Source organism: Pan troglodytes, chromosome 13, assembly GCF_028858775.2.
Source record: "Pan troglodytes isolate AG18354 chromosome 13, NHGRI_mPanTro3-v2.0_pri, whole genome shotgun sequence".
Classification (NCBI taxonomy): domain Eukaryota; kingdom Metazoa; phylum Chordata; class Mammalia; order Primates; family Hominidae; genus Pan; species Pan troglodytes.
This window is the reverse complement of record NC_072411.2, coordinates 124920434-124932840: the sequence shown is the minus strand read 5'-3', so window position 1 is coordinate 124932840 and position 12407 is coordinate 124920434. Positions and strand designations below refer to the sequence as shown.

The window sequence follows — 12407 nt, the reverse complement described above, 5'->3', positions numbered from 1 at the left end:
CTGTACCTGGCTGTATTCTGTTTCTGTGGATTTACCCACTCTTGATATTCATATGAATGGAATGGTATAATATGTGACCTTTTGTAGACTTTTGTTTAACATCAAGTTTTTTGTAGACCTTTGTTTAACATCAAGGTTTTGAGGTTCATCCATGTTGTAGCATGCATCAGTACTTCATTCCTTTTTATAGCTGAACAATATTCCCACTTACATATACACTGTAATCTGCTAATTCATGCATCTGTTGACAGACATTTGGGTTGCTCCCACCTTTGGCTACTGTGAATGCCACAATGCCCCCATCACTGGAACCTTACTACATGTTTGAAACAAGTAAGGCTCCAGCAAAGTGTATGTGTGATCATCGAATTTAGCACCACCAATAAAGGGACAAAATGACATGATGCCTCCTCACAGGATCTAATGGGAAATACATTCCATCACCTTAGTCAAGTCCAGGTTGGGGGGCACTCTGCAAGATAACTGGCTTGGGCTGTTTAAAAATAATCAACCTTATAAAAGCTTTAAAAACAAATTAAAGGTAGAGGAACTGGTCTACTTATAAAGGAAAAGTTGAAGACAATGAGGGAAATTTGAATATAAACCATATATTAAATAAGATTATCATATCCCTGATAAATTTCTTGGGTATGATAGTAGGATTTTGATTATACAGAAAATTCTTGTTTTCAGGCGATACATGCTACAGTATTTAGAGATGAAGTGTTATGATGTTTACAACTTAGTTTCTTCTAAATTGTTCAGCAGCAACAACAAAGTGTGTGTGTGCACACGTATGTGTGTGTGTGTGGTGAGAGGGAGAGAAAGCAAATGTGGCAGAATGCTAAAAAGTTGCTAAATCTAGATAAAAAAGAATATGTTTTCAAAAATTTTTATTATGGTAAGAGCAGTTAACATGCAATTACCCTCGTAACAAACATTTGTGTAAATAAGTATATAACGCAGTATTGTTAGTTGTAAGTACCATGTCTGTGACATAATAATATTTGGTCTCTGCCTCCAGTTCCTGGCCTAGGGCTCCTAAAGCGGTTGTAATTTCCTGATCAACAGGGGTGCTAGGTACATCTTTCCATCTTTTGTTCTTAATATTTGGACCCCAGTCCTGACGCTGAGCTCCCAATCCCTTGGAACTTCCTGAGTGACAGCAATTGTCTTTTCTTCTAATGAGGCAACTCTTGGTGGGCTCCAGGATGGTGGCTGGTCACTGAAAGACTAAGCAGTCCAAGATGCTTGGAACCTGCAGCCCCACCCCCATCGTCAGGGAGAGGAGAAGGGCTGGAAATGGAGTTAGTGACTGATCATGTTAGCAACTGATCATGCCTAAATGAGGAAGGCTCCATAAAGTCCAGGGTTCAGACAGCTTCTGGGTTGGTGAACACAATCACAAGCTGAGAGATTGGTGTACCCCAACGCCATGGGGACAGAAACTCCTGTGCTTTGGAACCTTTCAGACCTCTACCTGGGTACCTAATCATCTATATCATTTATCATATCCATTATAATAAACTGCCAAACATAAGTGTTTTCCTGAGTGCTATGAGCCATCATACCAAATGACAGAGTCCAAGGAGGAGGTCGTGTGAATCCTCGATTTGTAGCCGTCAGAAAGAAGCACAAGTGCCAACCTGGACTTGTGGTTGGTATGTAAAGTCGGGGCAGTCTTGTAGACCGAGCTCTTCACCTGTGAGACCTAGCTCCAGGTAGACAGTATCAGAACTGAACTATAGAATACCTAGTTGGTGTCTGGAGAGTTGGAGAAGGGTTGGTCCAGCAAAACCAGGGAGATAAATTTTCAGTTTCCATGAATTGAAGACTTTCGGCAAGGAGTGGTGGCCAGGTCTGTGGCTTCTTGAAAGCGCTTAAGTGCTTACACAGACAATTCCCATACATTAATGATTTTCCCTCTGTTGTCGCTACCCTTTCTGACTCCATTCCACTCACCTAGCTATTTACAATAAGTGAAATTGTTCTATAAAATCTCCATGAGCAACCTGCATCAGCCAAAACATTGTGAAAGCCACTGAATGTTTATTTACTTGCATTAAATAATGACCATAATTAAGAAATAATTTAAGACTTTAACTTGTATATGTATTGTTTCTTCCTATTCTCATCCAAAAAATTTTCATTTTTTTCTGCATGAAAACTGTTTCCATACTTATTTTAACCATTTAACGTAGTATGGAGAAAGTAAGTAAAATTCAAAGGCAAGCAAAATCCGTTAGCACCTCTTTTCCTTCTTATTCCCGGAGACGCTATATTTTTTAAATACCTATCCGTGCTATTTTTAGAATATAAGAATGTAAGTGTAAATTCTTCTGATTTTAAAAATTTCTATTTTAAGAGAACTTGCCTCCCAGAGTTTTTAAGGATTGTGCTAAAAGACAAATCTCATCATACCCCTTTGCAGAATTTTGCAGCCTAGTTTTCTTCATATGTGGGTTTATTCTACACTGCTTTTAAAAAGTGTTACATACAGGGAAATACCTTTTTCTTGTTTTATAGCACAGTCAATATTGAACCTACTTCCTTGCCTGACGAAGGCAAATAAATTATAACAAAGATCTGGCTGAAACCAGCCCCATGTTCTAAATCTTTCAGGAAGGTTTCTATAAACACAAATACTTTGTATAGTTCAAACTGAAATCCATGGAGATAGTCCATAATCAAAGAGACACACTAGTGTTTATGAAAGCCCAAGAATCCCTTGCGTAATGTTAAAATGTACTTTCTCCAAATTTTCCAGATTGAAGGAACTAAAAAGACAAAATAATGTGAAAAGACAAAATTACAGCAAATTTAGTTATGGAGCTAATTGACTTTTATTCACTATTCATTAATCAGGGCAGCCTCCATTCTGCAAAATAGAAGGAGAGCTTTTACCGAGAAATGGTGGAACAGTGGGTAAGGTAGAAACAAAGAAAACAGAACAAGAGGGAAGAAAAAGTGGATTGGCTATTGTCATGTCACTTCAGGTTGCTTTTTCATAAAGTTAAAGCAAAGCAGACTTCCTTATTACACGGACTCAGGCAGACTGAATCTCCTGTTTTCAGGGAAACTGGTCTGTTTGGAGATCTACCTGCTTCCTTGAAGTTTCAAGTTTGATCACGTGGCACACAGGATGAGTGACTCCACTTTGGTTTGCTCAGGTCTGCTGGAGCCTAGTGCAGGAGCTCAGTCCAAAACAATGACTGCCCATAATTTCTGTTTAACACAACTAAATACAACATGTGGATTCCTTTGCTATACAGGACATTAGTAAGGGAACTTCTGAAATATGAATAATGTCTATAGGTCATAGTATTGTATTGTTATTTTTCTGATTTGGGTAATTGTACTGTGGCTATGGAAGAGAAATGTTCTTGGTTTTAGGACATATGCACTGTAATCAGTTCAGTTAGTTTTCTACAAATTAAACTATAAGCTAATTCCAATCAAACAGCAATCCCAATCAAAATCCCAGGAGGCTTTTTTTGGTGTGGAAATTGTTAACCTGATCCTAAAATGCATATGCAAATGATAAGGACTTGGAATAATCAAAACACCTGTGAAAAACAACACCACCAACAAAGTTTGAAGACTAACAGTATCTGATTTCAAGAATTATTATAAAGCTATAATAATCAAAACAACAGGGTACTGGCATCAAGATAGATAAACAGATCAATGGCACAGACTAGAGAGTCTAGAAATAAACCCATGCATATATGGGCAATTGATATTTGATAAAGGCACAAGGGCAATGCAGTAGAGAGCAGATAGTGATCTTTCAAAAAAGAGCTGGAACCATTGGATTATATATATGCAGAAAAATGGATTTAGACACTGTACCACACACAAAAATTAACCCTAAATAGATCATAGATCTATATGGAAAACCTAACACTATTAACACTGGTAGGAGAAAAGATAGACGAAAATTTTTATGACCTTGGATTAAGCAAAGAACTTTTTTTTTTTGAGACGGAGTTTTTTGCTCTTGTCACCCAGGCGCTGGAGTGCAATGGCACGATCTCAGCTCACTGCAACCTCCACCTCCCGGGTTCAAGCAATTCTCCTGCCTCAGCCTCCCAAGTAGCTGAGACTACAGGCACCCACCACCATGCCTAGCTAATTTTTATATTTTTAGTAGAGGCAGGGTGTCCTCACATTGGCCAGGCTGGTGTTGAACTCCTGACCTCAGGTGATTCACCTGCCTCGGCCTCTCAAAGTGCTGGGATTACAGGCGTGAGCCAGCACGCCCAGCCAGATTAAGCAAAGATTTTAAAGATACGACACCCAACACAATCTATTAAAAAAATGGATACAAATGACTTCATCAAAATTAAAACTTCTGCTCTTCAAAAGACACTGTTAAGAGATTGAAGGGATAATCCATAGACTGAAAGAAAATCTATACAAAGCTCATCGCTGATAAATGACTTTATATCTAGAATACACAAGAACTCTCAAAACTCAGCAATAGGAAAACAAGCAATCCAATAAAAACCAGGCAAAAGATTTAAACAGATACTTCAACAAGGAATAGAGATGGCAACTAAGCACATGAAAAGATGCTCACGGTCATTAGTCACTGAGGAAATGCAAATTAAAGCCACATGGAGACACCACTACACACTTATTAAAACTGCAAAAATTGGGACTCAGCAACATTCTCTTAGCTCCTGGTGGTCAGTGGGGGAAGTGTGTGGGCAAGTCGGCACTCATCATCCAGTTAATCCAGTTCTATTTTCTAATGGGTTATGACCCAATCACTTAAGATTCCTATGCAAAGCAGTGTGTGACAGATAACACAGCAGGCTGGCTAGATATTTTAGATAAAGCAGAACAAGAAGAGTTTGGTTGGAGCCATGAGACAACAGAATATCAAGACTGGTGAGGGCTTCCTATTGGTCTTTTGAGTCACAGGTCGAGGCAGTTTTGGAAAAAATCTATACATTTCAAAGACAGATCCTCAGAGTAAAGGATTATGATGAGTTTCCAATGATTTTAATTGGAAATAAAGCAGATCTGGATCATTAAAGACAAGTAACATAGGAAGGACACAGTTAGTACAGCAACTTAAGGCAGCATACCCAGAAGGCATTAGCAAAGATTAGAACGAATGTAGATTAAGCTTTCCATTAACTTGTCCAAGTTATAAGGAAATTTCAAGAGCAGTAACTTCCTTCTTCACCAGAACCGACACGGAAAGAAAAAGACAAGAAAGGCTGCTACTGTGTCATTTTCTAGAATCCTTTGAGTTTTAGCTATCAGCCTCCAGGAAAAGCCCTCATCTTCTTTTTCTCTCCTTATAGTTTACATCTCATTAGTACCTTTCTAGCCTTAGACAAATGATCACCACGTTAGCCTTAGACCAAGAAGCTGGTGAGTCCTTTCCATGAAGCTAATACAATGGTCATTTCCAGACAAATTTAAAGGAAACGCCAAGGCTGCTTCAAAATTTCTGGTTTCATTAAAATATATATGCCAGGCATGGTAGCTTTTTAGTAGAGACAGGGTTTCACCGTGTTAGCCAGGATGGTCTTGATCTCCTGACCTCATGATCCACCCACCTCGGCCTCCCAAAGTGCTGGGATTACAGGTGTGAGCCATTGCGCCCAGCCAATAAGTATTTTTATATGTTTATAAGCAAATATACTTCATAACATACCTTGTAAATATGTAAAGATAAGTATTTAATTCTCGTTGTTCACTTTTAACTGACAAAACATAAAAAGTGGAAACTACAGAAGCTGTGGTAGAACTTTTACTTGCTGGTCTGGTTTTGGTTGTACCCACCTTTGGCCAGTCACATGTCTGCTCAAGAAACCTTCCCAACAGAGTACAACAGGATGAGACTCTGAAATCATTTTCAGTATTCCCTACTAGATATTGACTGTTATAACTCAAGTATGAAGTGTAAAACTTCAGTTGACAATTAGTATAATTGTGGATGGCTTCTGATTTTGTTTTTTAATTCTGTGGATTGTGTTTAAACAATTCAAAAGCATGTTCCTGATTTTTAGATACTAAAGTACAAAGTTGTCACTTTATTGAACATGTACAAAAATCCCATGAAGTTTATAGGACATACCCTTATATAGCTTCAGGTGCTACAGTTAAAATTGATCAGTATCACAAGAAAAAAGATTGCAAAAATTAAAAAGACTACATCGAGTGATGGTAAGGACATGGAGCAATTAGAGCTCTCATGCCCTGCCAGTGAGAATGTAAAATGATATAATACTTTGGAAGAAACTTTGGTGGTTTCTAGAAAAGTTAAACCTGCAACTATCATATAATCAAGGCATTACATTCTTGGTTTACCTATGAATAAAGAAAGTATATGTTCATACAAAGATCTGTACGTGAAAGTTCACGGTGGTATTATTCATAATAGCTATGAGCCAAATATTCATCAATAGATGGCTGGACAATTTGCAATATATCCATGCAAGAGGATGCTGCTTAGAAACAAAAAGCAATGAACTATTGATATATATGAGAAACAGTCTCAAAGTAATGACGCTGAGTGAAAGAAGCCAGACAAAAAGAGAGTATATATGATGTGATTCCATTTATACAAAACTCTAGAAAATGCAAACTAATCTGTGGTGACAGATCAGATCAGATCAGATCAGATCAGGCACAGTGTGGCTCACACCTGTAATCCCAGCATTTTGAGAGGTCAAGGTGGGAGGATCCCTTGAGCCAAGGGGTTCAAGACCAACCTAGACAGCATAGAGAGACCCCGTCTGTATTTAAAAAAAAAAAAAAGGAGATCAGTGGTTGCTTGGGAAGGGGGGTTGGGGGTCAGAGAAGGAGGGCTTACTGTTTGATTTTATTACTAAATGAAACATTTTGCTACTTTAAAATATATTCCAAGTACTAATAGCTTAAACTCACTTTCCTGGTGATGGGAAGAAACATGCATTCTGGGATTTTGATTTAGAGATCTTAAAACATCATTAATAAAACATCTCTCGTCACCACTGGAAGTAACTATTATATCAACTCCTTACTTGAAACTTGATAATTAAATGGAAAGAAGAGAGTATTTATCCTTTCTTTCCTGTAAGAATTGAATTGTAGGGTAGTCAAATGGTGCTACATGATGAGACAAAATTTTTAACTGCAGAAATTCTAGCTAATAAATGAAGAATAAATGATAGAATAAGAAAATTACCCTTTGGGAGGCCGAGGCAGGCAGATCACAAGGTCAGGAGACCGAGACCATCCTGGCTAACACGGTGAAACCCCGTCTCTACTAAAAATACTAAAGATCAGCCGGGCGTGGTGGTGGGCGCCTGTAGTCCCAGATACTCAGGAGGCTGAGGCAAGAGAATGGCATGAACCCAGGAGGCGGAGCTTGCAGTGAGCCGAGATCGCGCCACTGCACTCTAGCCTGGGCGACAGAGTGAGACTCCGTCTCAAAAAAAAAAAAAAAAAAAAGAAAATTACCATTTTGCAGTTTCAAATAAAACAGGTAATTCGGGCAAGCATCATGACTTAAATCACTAGATGAAAGTTTGCAGCATGCCAGTCATCACCTCGGATCACTTCCTTCCTAGACCCACTGACCAATTGTAGACCCAAATAATGGGACAAGCAGACACTCTGTGCATCCTGATGTGATGTAACACGAAGTGCACAGCAACACCTGGGAAGAAGTCTTGCCCAGAAGGTTTCATCTAAATCTAATCAAGCATTTAGCTCTAACTTCCATCTTTTAAAAGAAATACAAGGGATAGAGGAACAAGTTAACCCTACAAAGAAGCCGACAAACTCACAAAGTGAGACATCCTGCAGGACCCATGTCAAATGGTTTCATCAAGGCTTCACTGACAAGAAAACAAAGGGGAGACACTGTTCTACCTGAAAGACATAAAAACCAAATATAACGCATGGGTCTTATTTGGATTTGGGCTCAAAGAAATTGCCAGTAAAAGTGTATTTTGTCTGGGTGCAGTGGCTAGCGCCTGTAATCCCGTTACTTTGGGAGGCTGAGGCAGGAGGATCACTTGAGCCTGGGAGTTTGAGACCAGCCAGGGCAACATAAGGAGGCCCCATTTCTACCAAAAAGAAAAAAGAGCAAGAAAAAAGGTGTAGTTTTGGTACAATTTAGGATATCTGAACTTGTTTTACATGATTTTAAGTAATTTTTGTTAACTATGCTAGGTATGACAAGAGTACTATGGTTACACACAAAATACTTATTTTTAAAATATGCAAACTAAAGTATTTAGTATTAAAATATCTTAATGTGTGAATTCACTAGACACGAAGGAAACAACAGACACTGTGGCCTACATGAGGGTGGAGGGTGGAGGATGAGGAGGAAAAGCTACCTACTGGGTACTATGCCAATTATTGTGGTGATGAAATAATCTGTACAATCCCCATGATGATCAATTTATCTATATAACAAACCTGCACATGTACTCCTGAACCTAAAAGTTAAAAAAAAATTATACAAAAAAGTGATTTGTTTTAAAATATTTTCGCAAAATGATGGATAAAACATATATGGCAAATTATTAAATAATTATAAACCTAGGTCATGGGTATATGGGAATTCATACTCTTCTCTCTAGTTTCTGTATGTTTGAAATTTCCCACAATATAATTTCCAAGATATATAATACAAAATATGCTCCTGCTAACACAAATGTCAAATGTATGAAACAAAAACATTGAGGTGAATTGGATCTAGAACCACTGTAGTTTGATTCAAATTAGACACAGGTCATTGAGCATCTGCCATGTCCTCGTCACTAATCCACTCACATGCGGTCACATGTGTCTCGACTTTCCACTACTGGGCCATGTGATCTTGAGTAATTCACTTTATCTCCTAGGTCCTTCATTGGTAAAATGAGGGTAAGGGGTAGTCCCTCCCTCACCAGGTTGCTGTGAGGATTACATGAGTTAATACTCTAGGGATCTGGTGGGTGCATAATTCCAATTCTGGGTGATAGACCAGAAAGAGCCATTCAGCAAGTATTTGTGTATATCTCAAGTATTTGTGTATATCTCAAGTATTTGTGTATATCTTCCATGGGCCAGACATATACTGTGTGTTTCCTCACTAAGCTTGTAGACTAAGACAGCCATAGAGAACTTTCTCAAGTCACCACAGCCATACACAGATACAAGCAATGATAAGGGCCATGAAAGAAAAGAACAGTGGCTATCAGAGATGTGTTGAATGATCAGTTAGGAAGTCGGACTCCAAGTTCAGGCCATTTAAGAGAGCAGTTTAGTGGTTAAAGCAGACACTTTGGGCAGAATACTTGGGTTTGAAACCAGCTCTACCACGTCCTGCTAGCTGCATCGCCTTGAGCAATTTACTTCACCTCTTAGTTCCCTCATCTGTACCAGGAGTGTAGGAATAGTCCTTACCTCACAGGGATGTTGTGAAAATTGCTAGTTAATCGTGGATGTTGCTTAGAACAGCACCTGGCACATACCAAGCGCTAGATAAGGTTGTGTGTTGTTATCTCCATGGTGCTTTGATCCAGAGCAACCCTGCCTCACGGTGTAGCCTGTGAGGACTTAATGAGTTAACACTTTGAATTACTTTTTTTTTTGGTAAATTCTACCTAGCAGCACAGGAGAGTCACTTGGAGAGTTCTTAAAAGAGGAAAAAGGAAAAAAAAAAAAGGTGTACAGACTTCATTCTGAAACAAATGACTTAGAAATTCCAGAGATGAGCCGGGCGCGGTGGCTCACGCCTGTAATCCCAGCACTTTGGGAGGCTGAGACGGGCGGATCACCTGAGATTGGGAGTTCGAGACCACCCTGACCAACATGGAGAAACCCCGTCTCTACTAAAAAGACAAAATTAGCCAGGTGTGGTGGCACATGCCTGTAACCCCAGCTACTCGGCAGGCTGAGGCAGAAGAATTACTTGAACCCGGGAGGTGGAGGTTGTGGTGAGCCGAGATCGCGCCACTGCACTCCAGCGTGGGCAACAAGAGTGAAACTCCGTCTCAAAAATAATAATAATAATAATAATAATAATAATAATAATAAACAAATTCCAGGATGGAGCCTGGGCATCTGTACTTTTTAGAAGCTTCTCCAGTGATTCTCATCTAGATCCAGGGTTGAGAACCACTGATTCAGGCTTTCGAAATGTAAAAGCAGTTTTAAAAGTGTAAAACTTTCCAATGCAATGGGTTTATTACTATTATTACCACCCCAACGCTGTACAATCCATGATCTTACAGCATACACATGATCTTAGTCTTCAGAAGAGTTTATGTTTCAATAGAAGGGTCTCCCCCAAATTCCTCCCTCCTCCCACATCACCCCTATTTACTTCAAGAGCAGAACAAATATGAAGGAAAAAACAAAAAACAAAAACAAAAACCACCCAAGTTTTTGCCCCATCTAATGATTCGGCTCGTGTATGTTTCATGGGCTCAACTTGGGAACCAACTGGAACACACACGCTCCTGAGTCAAACTATTTCCAGAGAGAAACCGCTCAACCGAATGCAATGAGTGGTGCAGCCTTCTTTACAGAAAGGTACTGCTATGTATCCGGGAAATCTCCAAAACGGGAAAGGGAACACTGCTCTTTGTCAGGAGGGTGGGGAGACAAAGAGGAGGAAGGAACAAGGTTTTAACTACTGAGGCATTACTTTGCCATCTATGAATCAACAGTTCGAGAAACGAGCTTGCCAACTTTTGAGGGGTTAAAGTGCTCATGCGTTCGATGGGGTCATGGTTACATTTTGGTAGATACAGTCGCCAAAAGTCATCGAGCTGTATCCGTATAACTGCGCCTTTTATTGTAGGCAAGGTGCACCTCAATTTAAAAAAATAACGCAGGAGAAAATAAAATTAAACAGTCGTTAGCGATGAGGTTCTTGTGAGGAAACCAGAGTCCACGTTAGCTCCAAATGCCGTCTTTGACCTGCCTGCTCTGGCCGACAGGGGAACGAGGGTTGGAAGGTTCTATGCAGGTCCTGGAATCCGGACCGTCCCGAGGGAGGATACGGAGCCCAAGCCCCGCGGCCCGGGGGGCGGGGTCCTTACCGAGCAGCAGGTATTTCAGGACCCACTGCAGCACGGCCACCGTCTGCAGCCGCCGCGCCGGCTGGATGTTGAGCGGTGCAAACTCTACCTTCATGGCCTGGCCGGGCGAGGACGGCGCCAGCCACTGCAGCCTGCACCCACGCTGCTCTGCGGCTCCTGTGGGAAGTGCCCGGCCGGATCCGGGCCCCGCGCTGGGCACTGGCTGGGCGGAGAGGAAAAGGCAGAGGCTAGGCAGCGAGCGGTGACCCAACTGCGCCCTGGGTGGGAGGGCGCGCTGGGCTGAGGCTGGGGGCAGCCAATCACAAGCGCCGGGCGCCAGAGCTGGCCCAGCGCCCTGGCCCCGGAGCAGCTGCAGCGGCCCGGGCGCATTGGCTGGCGCGCCCGGGCGCTGGCGAGAGCGCGCCGCGTGGGACACGAGGGACGGGGAGAGGGGTCAACTGGCAGCCAGCCCGAGCCGGGCAGCGCGGGCTCCTGCCGCCTGGCTGAGGACCTGGGATCTCCACCAGGATCTGACCATTGTTCAGCTGATCGATCACCCAGCGCTTGCCTTCAGCATCCCACCCCTTCATTCGAACCCTCTGTGATTGGGGAAGGGTTAGTTTGAGGAATCGCACACCAGCTGGAGAGATGAGCGAGACTTGTTTCTTAGTTTATTGATCTGTGTCCCCCCGCCACCTCCAATTTCCCCGGGGATGGGGAAGGGGACCTGGCTTCCTCACTCTTGGGTCCTCAGTTCCCTACAGGAGCTCCGGGAATCTTTCACCCATTCATTCATTCAACCCACACTTGTTGAGCACTTGCCACTTGCTGAGCACCATCCGGGCGCTCGGATAACCAAGCTGTCAAGCGCATCCGTGTGAAGAGACCACCAACAGGCATTGTGTGAGCAACAAGGCTGTTTATTCACTTAGGTGCAAGTCAGCTGAGTCCGAAAAAGAGTCAGCGAAGGGAGATGGGGAAGGGGTTGCTTTATAGGAGTTGTCTAGGTAATGGAAAATTACAGTAAAAGGTGGTTATCTATTGTTAGCAGAGGAAGGGGTCACAAGGTACAGGGTGGGGAGATCATAAGACTCATTGTCCAGAAGAAGAATGTCACAAAGTCGATCGATCAGCTAAGGTAGGGCAGGGACAAGTCACAATGGTAAAATGTTGTAATGTTGGTTAATCAGTTAAGGCAGGAACTGGCTGTTTTACTTCTTTGCGGTTTTTTTGGCTGCTCCAGGCTTCTTGGCTCCTGCAGGCCACCTGGATGTGTACATGCAGGTCACAGAGGTTATAATGGCTGAGCTTTGGCTCAGAGGCCTGACACAAGCTATTCATTGTCTTGTTCTCAGAGTACAGGGAGAAACAGACATAAGC

The 12407-nt window shown here is 41.7% G+C and overlaps 1 protein-coding gene and 1 pseudogene across 2 annotated transcripts in view; one reads left to right on the top strand and one right to left on the bottom strand.

The window, feature by feature from the left end:
* Window positions 1-11288, bottom strand: part of MOGAT1 (monoacylglycerol O-acyltransferase 1) — a 41472-nt gene extending 30184 nt beyond the window's left edge. For both annotated transcript variants that reach the window (XM_526044.6, XM_054679420.1), the window contains exon 1: window positions 11049-11288. In XM_526044.6, the coding sequence (XP_526044.3) occupies window positions 11049-11142 (94 nt within the window). In that variant the 5' untranslated portion in view covers window positions 11143-11288. The remainder of the gene's footprint in view (window positions 1-11048) is intronic.
* LOC104005400 (ras-related protein R-Ras2-like) lies at window positions 4872-5253 on the top strand (annotated as a pseudogene).
* Window positions 11289-12407: the final 1119 nt, after the last annotated feature.